Here is a 7,949-nt window from a genome sequence, read left to right as displayed (position 1 = left end):
GGTGAAGAATAAGGACTGCCAGAAGAACAAACAAAAATCTTGCCTTGGAAGACATACAGCTGGATGCTTCTTAGAAGCAAGGATGGCAAGACTTGTCTCCTGCACTTAGGGCATGATATCAAGAGGGACCAGTCTCTGGGAAAGGACGTCATTCTTGGAAAAGTACAGGATAAATAACAATAAAGCAATAGTACCTTTGGTTTTCCTTTCAGTTATCTTTCTTCTTTGGCTGCTGCTTCTTTTTGGCCTCCACTCTCTGGAGTTCTGCTTCCAATCTTCTCCTTTGGTATATTTTGACACTAGCAAACGCCAGGCAGAGGATTAATGTTTTTGCTGCCAAGATATACAGCAGTACAGGCACATGATCAAGAACCTTTAAGAAGAAAAAGACCATTCTAAATGTTCTGTACTCAGTATGGACGGTTTCTTCTCTCAGCAAATGTTTACTGAGCACCTAAGTATGGAAGAGGCTCTGGGCTAGGTGCTGGGGTTACATTGCTGAGCAAGACAGACAAGGTCCCTGAGCTGTGAAGCTGTCTAGATTCAGCCTGGCCTTTCCCACTCCTCTGCCTGGCTTCACAGAGGACCACAGTCCACTACAGATGTGCAGTAACTCTGATCTTTCAGTGTTATCACATAATTTGCCCATCACCCAGGCCTCTGCTTCTGAGGCAGCAGTGTGGTTCGATGAAAAGAACCAGGAGGCAAGAAAAGAAAAAGAAACCCCCAAAACAAAACATTTGCCATGGAGTTGACGCTAACTCATGGTTACCCAGTGTGTGTCTGAGTAGAGTGTGCTCTGTGGTCAAGCCCGCATTACAGCCCGCATTGTTCCCTAGGATCTAAGTCTGCAACTTAGCTTTAAACATTTCAGGAATGTATTATCTTAAGCAGAAGTCAGAGGACTCATTGAAATGGTAACATAACAACAAATGGACACAGAGAAGTGGTTTCGGTGTTTACTTTCTTTCTAAAAGTGGCAGGGAGGAGCAGGCAAGAGGTGGGAGGCATAAGATTGAGATGGAGGCAGAGTAATGGCAGGAGAGGTCAAGGGCATTGAAAGGGTTAAAGTCAAGAGTTTCAGGGTCCCTTTTCTAGCCCCTTTCTTGGGTACTACTGCTGTGCTAAATCTCTCCTTTGATTAGAATCTAACACCTTACACCAAACCATAACCAAGCCCACTGCCATCAGGTTGGTTCCAACTTATGGTGACTGTGGTAGTTAGGGTTTGTGTCAACTTGACTGGGTCAAGATTCCCAGTGGTTTGGCAGTTGAGATGTGGTCATCCCTCTGGTGGGATCTAACACAGTGTAGTTAACTCTATGGTGATTAGCTACGAGCAGTCAATCAATTGAAAGGATGTTTCCTCAGAGTGTGGACTGCTTCCACTCAGACAAAGCTTGTTTGCTTTCAGCTGGTTCTGGATCTTGCATTGGACTCAGCCTCCAACTTCTGGTTCTTTGGGCTTCAGCCAATGGCCTGATCTATAACCTGCTGATCCTGAGAACCATCAGATGTCTGCCTGCCTGCTGGACCTGCCTGCCTGCCAACCTTAGTTCATCTCTTCGACAACTGTGAATCATTTCCTTGATATAAACTTATATATATATATACATACACACACATATACATACATATACATTTAGCGCTGTGGATCAATGCTGTTGAGTTGGTCCCAAACCATGGCGACCCTGTGTAGGGTTCCTGAAGAGTGACTGGTGAGCTTGAACTGCAATTTGAACCACAAGATCTGTAGTTCAAGCTCACCAGTCACTCCTTGGGAACTGTATACAGGGCTGCCATGGGTTGCGACCAACTTGACGACACTTAACAATAACAAAACAACATATGTTACACATAAGGATCTCTGGTAGTGTAGTGGTTACGAGTAGGCCTGCTAATCTCGTGGACAGCAGTTCAAAACTACCAGTGGTTCTTCAGGAGAAATATGAGGCTTTCTGCTCCCGTAGAGATTTACAACCTTGGAAACACTATACAGGGTTGCTATGAGTCGGAACTAACTCCATGGCACACTGCCACCACTATACATATCACTATATATATGTGTGTGTGTGTGTATAAAATTTTCACTGGTTTTGCTTCTCTAGAGAACCCAATCCAAGACATTTGGTACCAAGAATGGTTCTAGAGAAAGAAAATCATAAAGATGAGGTTTCTAAAATTAGTTCTCAAGTCTGACTAACATTAAAGGCACCAATAACTCTGCCTCCACTGGTAAAGAGGGTAAGTGTGCTGCTAATTAATATGTGGGGTGTCCATATTAATACACAAGTATCACCACCAATCGATCATGTATTGTAGAGAAGCAAGGCTCTGGGTGGTCGTGTATATGATGCTTTACAGAACTTTTAGGATGAGAAGTATAGCACAAGCTGGTTGGTTGGTTCCACTTATAACAGAGCAAGTGGCAAAGGAAAAAGATGAGCTCAGGGCGAAGGAGTCAGAGCTCAAGTACCACATAAAAGACTTCCAAGTTTCCACTTGTGTCTTGAAAGAAAGCTTTATTTCGTGTAGTAGCAGAGCCGATGTTGTGGAAAACCAAACACAGAATGTTATTGTAAGAATGGCTGAATTGCAATGCCAGCTGAACTCCTAACCTGGAAATTTTTCTGATGATAAAGAAAACAGTGACTGAGAAGAAATGGGATCCTGAAACTTGGGATGGGGACATATAAGCAGATAATCCAGAAGTGAGGGACACAGAGTCCTGAAATTCCACTGGCTCACTCTTGTCATCCGTCTGAAGAGACTACTCCATCTTTGTCTGCTGGTCCACTAGCAGTGAAACCATTATCCCCCCTCATGCCCACACGTGATGAGATTAGCCCAACTGTGCCTGCTGAGATGATGGTCTGAGGTAGCTGTCTTGCAAGACAATGCTGAAAGTTCCCAGGAAACACCTTCACCAATGATTGCTTGTAGATTAATAACTAGACTTAAATCCCTTCAATCCCCAAAAGGTGAAGTACAAACTGTGAAGTATGCTATGCACCAAAGAACTGCTTACTTTTCTAATAGGTACAAACAGAAACCTAGAGAGTATGCAGGAGAATGGTTATTAAAGATGTGGGATAATAGTGCATGGAACAGAGTTAGATCACTCTGAGTTTATTGATAAGGCCCCCTGAGTACAGATGCTTCACTAAATGTTTAAACTCGAGAGGATCTAAGAGTTGATTTTGTTGGTTCACTGAGCCTGGACTACACAGTGACTAGATCAAGCTGAAGTACTAGATCTGTGTTGGTATTCTGTAGAGAAAGGAATCCAAAGGCTTCAAGAATTGGCAAGTTCGCATGCACTTATCATGGCGTGCCCAGAAGACACACCTTTTACCACAACAGTAAAGAATAAATTTGAGAAGGGAGCCTCAGTCTTTTTATGTAAGCCAGATTTGACAGTGGGAGCTGCCCTAATTGAATTAAGATACCTAACTACAATGAGTCCTGTTGTGGTATTATGGGTTAATGCTCTGGACTGCAAAGTTGGTGGGTCAAGCTCATCAGCCGCTCTTTGGAAACCCTATAGAGTGTCGTTATGAGTCGGATGGCACTTAACAACAATACCAACTACAGTGAGGCTGATTGGACCCTATGTGGGTAGAGGCCCAAGTTGTTGTTGTTGTTAAGTGTCATCGAGTTGGTTTCGACCCATAGCGACCCTGTGGGTGTGGTTACCGTAATGGACAGCAGAATCAAAGTAGTCATCTGAATAGTCTGACTTGTGTGGACTTATGGCACTGGTTAATTAGGCAGGGTATCCCTAGGAGTGAAAGCAATGGGAAGCCTACTACCTACTTGATCTGTACAAGAGGAAGAATTCTAGGTCAACTGACTAGCAGTCTAACTTGAGTCACCAGAATAGAGAGTCACAGCCTCGCAATCGATTCCCAGATTTGAGCCAGTTCACAGACTCACAACCATTTGTATGAAGGGGTGGCCAGGTCCCTTAAGGAAGGACCCCACTATGCTGCCAGCTGTTTGTCTTTATCCTAGCCTTCCTCAAAGAAATGTATGGCCTTTTACAAGAGTGAAAGTTCACTGGTGAAAAAGAAATAATCGGGCTTTCCGGGAATTACTGGACACTGTCTCTGAATTGACACTAATTCCAGGAGGTCCAAAACATCACTGTGGCCCACCAGTCAAGAGTGGGGTATGTGAATGTCAAGTTATTAATGGAGTCTTAGCTAACGGATGTTTGGATGCAGTGGGTCCCAAAACTCATCCTGGGTGATTCTCCCAGTTCCAGAATGCACAATCAGTATAGACATACTCAGCAACTGGCAGAACCCCCACATTGGGTGCCTGAAATGTGAGATACAGGCTGCTATGAATGGAAAGGAGTCCTGGTGTAGCACCATGGGTTAACGCGCCATACTGCAAAGCCATGTCAACTACAAAGGCTGTGGTTCAAGTTCACGAGGTGCTCCATGGGTACCCTATACAGGGTTACTATGGGTTGGAACCAACTCTACGGCACTTCACAACAAAAGAAAAATGATTGGAAAAGTAAGCGGAAACCATTAGATCTACCTGTACAAAAGAGAATAGTAAACCAAAACCCAGTACTGCATTCCTGGAGGGACTGCAGATATTAGTGCTACAAACGAGGATTTGAAGGATGAAGGGGTGGTGATTCCCACTACATCCCCATTTAACTCGCCAATCTGGCCTGTAGAAAAACAAAAGGTCTTGGAGAATGACTGGATTATCGCAAATTTAACCAGCTGGCAACTCCAATTACAGCAGCTGTTTCAATTAAACTGTTTCATGCTTGAGAAAATACATCTCCGGGTACCTAATATGCAGCTATTGATCTGGCCAATGCCTTTTTCTCAATTCCAGTTTCTAAGGAGCTCTGGTAGAATAGTGGTTATGAGTTGGGCAGCTAACCTCAAAGTCATAAGTTTGAAACTACCAGCCATTCCACAGGAGGAGGATGAGGCTTTCTGCTCCCGTAAAGATTTACTGCCTTGGAAATCCTATACAGGGCCACTATGAGTCGGAACCGACTCCACGGCACACCACCACCACCACCAAGGATCACCAGAAGTGGGTTCCCTTCAGCTGGCAAGGTCAACAATATACCTACACTGTCCTACCTTAGGGGTACATCAACTTCCTAACACTATGTTATAATTTAGTATATAGGGACCTTGATTGTCTTTCCCATACACAAGACATCACACTGGTCCATTACATTGATGACATTATGCTCACTGGACCTAGTGAAGAAGAATCATCAATGACTCTAGACTTATTGGTAAAACAGCTACAGGGCAGAAAATAAAACAACTACAGGGTAGAAAATAAACTCAACAAAAAGTCAGCTACCTTTCACCTCAGTGAAATTTCTAGGGTTCAACAGTGTGGTGCATGTAAAGATATTCTTACTAAAGCTAAAGGTAAGTTATCGCATCTGGCCCCTCTCACAACTAAAAAAGAGGCACAACACCTGGTGGGCCTCTTTGTATTTTGGAGGCAACAGCCCTCATTTGGGTGTGCTACTCTGGCCTATTTACCAAGTGACTTGAAATGCGGCTAATTTTGAGTGGGGCTTACAAGACAAAACTCTGCAACGAGTTCAGGATACTGTGTATGCCGCTCTGACACTTGGCTCCTATGATCTAGCAGAACCAATGGTGCTTGAAGTGTCAGATAAAAATGCAGTTTGCATCTCTGACAGGCTCCTATTGGTAAGAGCATAGACCCTTCGGGTTTCGGAGCAAAGTCCTTCCATTCTCTGCAGAAAACTACTCTCCTTTTGAGAAACAGCTTTTGGTTTGTTACTGGGCCTTAATAAAGATTGAATGGGGCCACCAATTCACCATATGACCTGAGCTATCCATTGTGAACTGGGCAGCTTTATAACCCACAGAGTCATAAAGTTGGATGTGCACAGCAGCACTCCATCATTAAATGGAAGTGGTATGTATGAGACTGGGTCAAGCAGGACCTGAAGGCACAAGTAAATTGCATGAAGAAGTGGCCCAAATGCCCATGGTCTCCATTCCTGACATTACCTTCCCTCCCACAGTCAACACCTAATGCCTTCCTGGGGAGTTAACCGAGAAAGCGAAAACTCATGCTGTACACGAAATGCAGTCATCACTTAAAGTGGATAGAAGCAGCACTGCAGCCTCTTTCTGGGACTTCCCTGAAGGACAGTGGTGAAGGGAAATCCTCCCATTGGCCAGAACTTCAAGCAGTGCACCTGGTTATTCATTTTGCTTGGAAGGAGAAATGAGATGTATGACTGTATACTGATTCATGGGCTATGGCCAATGGTTTGGCTGCATGGTCAAGGACTTGTAAGGAATGTGATTGGAAAATTGGTGAGAAGGAGGTGTGAAGTGGTATCTGGATAGACCTCTTTGAACGGACCAAAAAAATGAAGATATATGTGTCTCATGTGAACGTGCACCAAAGGATTACCTTGGCAGAGGAGGATTTTAACAATCAAGTGACTAGGATGACACATTCTGTAGAAACAAATTATGCTTCTCCAGCCACTCCTGTTATTGCTCCATGGGCTCATGAACAAAGTGACCATGGTGGCAGACATGAAGGTTATGCCTGGGCGCTGAAGCATGGGCTTCCACTCACCAACACTGACTTGGCTACAGCCACTGCTGAGAGCCCAATCTGCCAGCAGCAGAAACCAACACTGCCTGTGATCTGGGACCACTCCTTGGAGAGATCAGCCAGCTACCTGATGACAAGTTCATTACATTGGACCACTTCGATCATGGAAAGGGCAGTGTTTTGTTCTTGCTGAAATCGACACTGGATATGGATTAGTCTTCCCTGCATGCAGTGCTTCTGCTAAAACTACCATCCATGGACTTACAGAATGCTTTAGCCACTGTCGTGGTATCCCATACAGCATCCCCTCAGATCAAGGGACCCACTTCAAGCAAATGAAGTGCTGTAATGGACCCATGCTTATGGAATTCATGGGTCTTACCATGAATTATCCTCAAGCAGCTGTCTTTTAAACAAGAAAAACTTGCAACTAAAATATACATATGGATTACAGATTTGAAAGTATGCACAACACATTTGTATGTAAAAATATTGGCAGAAATGAATATTTAAACAAATTCTTTACAGTAGCCTTCTTTGGATGTTGAGACCATACAAAGTTTTTAATTGATTTTATGCTTTCGGAAGTGTCTACAGTAAGCACTGAGGTCAGACGCTGCTCTGTTACCTAACTTCTGCCTCACCTCATTCAACTACAAGGATTTAAAATGACACTTTCCTTGCTTTATCCAAGCCTACTTTACAGGGACCAGTTGAGCTTATACCCCAGTTCATTCTAGTTGTACTTGATGCTCTACTATTTCCATATGAAGGGCTTCAACAATTTCCTGGACCAATTGGTGGTAAAAAGAAAATGGAACTTTTCCACTAACGTTCTGAAGCCTCCTCATCTTCTAACACTTATAAAATATGACTGTGTAAAGGTTGTTTCTATGAAAACTGAGCTGAAGGACTCAAAATATGAGAGGTGGTTGGCAAGACAACTGCAGAAGACCAGAGAAGAAGTGTGTAAAGATCTGGAGAGGTTTTGTATGTAGATGGCTCTATAAAATCTTAATCCTCTTTAAAAGAAACCAAATGTGAAACTGCAGCTATTATTGCTTTCTTAAAGCCATGGTTTTGTAAAAGTGAGGCAGACAGTAGTCAACTCACTTTCAATGAAAAGTGAGCTGGTCCTAACAGTCTGATGAATAAATGTACACTTATGTGATTGGCTTAAAATATTAAATATTATGGCTCCTGCTTTAATCTCGTTCCCCTCCACTTCCACCCCTCTGCTGCCCCGAATACAATCTTCCTCTACAGAGCTATTACCTTAAATCTGTACAACCAAGGGGAGAAGGCCAGCCATAAGTGTTTACAATTCTTCTCACCTTCCAGTTCAT

General features: G+C 43.5%; 1 protein-coding gene across 1 annotated transcript; it reads right to left on the bottom strand.

Moving 5' to 3' along the window:
- Positions 1–208: 208 nt before the first annotated feature.
- Positions 209–7,949, bottom strand: SMIM11 (small integral membrane protein 11). Its single transcript, XM_006862552.1, has 2 exons — positions 7,938–7,949; positions 209–373 (listed from the first exon to the last, which is right to left on the bottom strand). Exons 1-2 carry the CDS (start codon positions 7,947–7,949, stop codon positions 209–211), a joined length of 177 nt encoding a protein of 58 aa, XP_006862614.1.

The sequence above is a fragment of the Chrysochloris asiatica genome, unplaced genomic scaffold (genome assembly GCF_000296735.1).
Source record: "Chrysochloris asiatica unplaced genomic scaffold, ChrAsi1.0 scaffold00049, whole genome shotgun sequence".
NCBI lineage: Eukaryota > Metazoa > Chordata > Mammalia > Afrosoricida > Chrysochloridae > Chrysochloris > Chrysochloris asiatica.
This window is presented reverse-complemented; position numbering and strand designations above follow the sequence as displayed.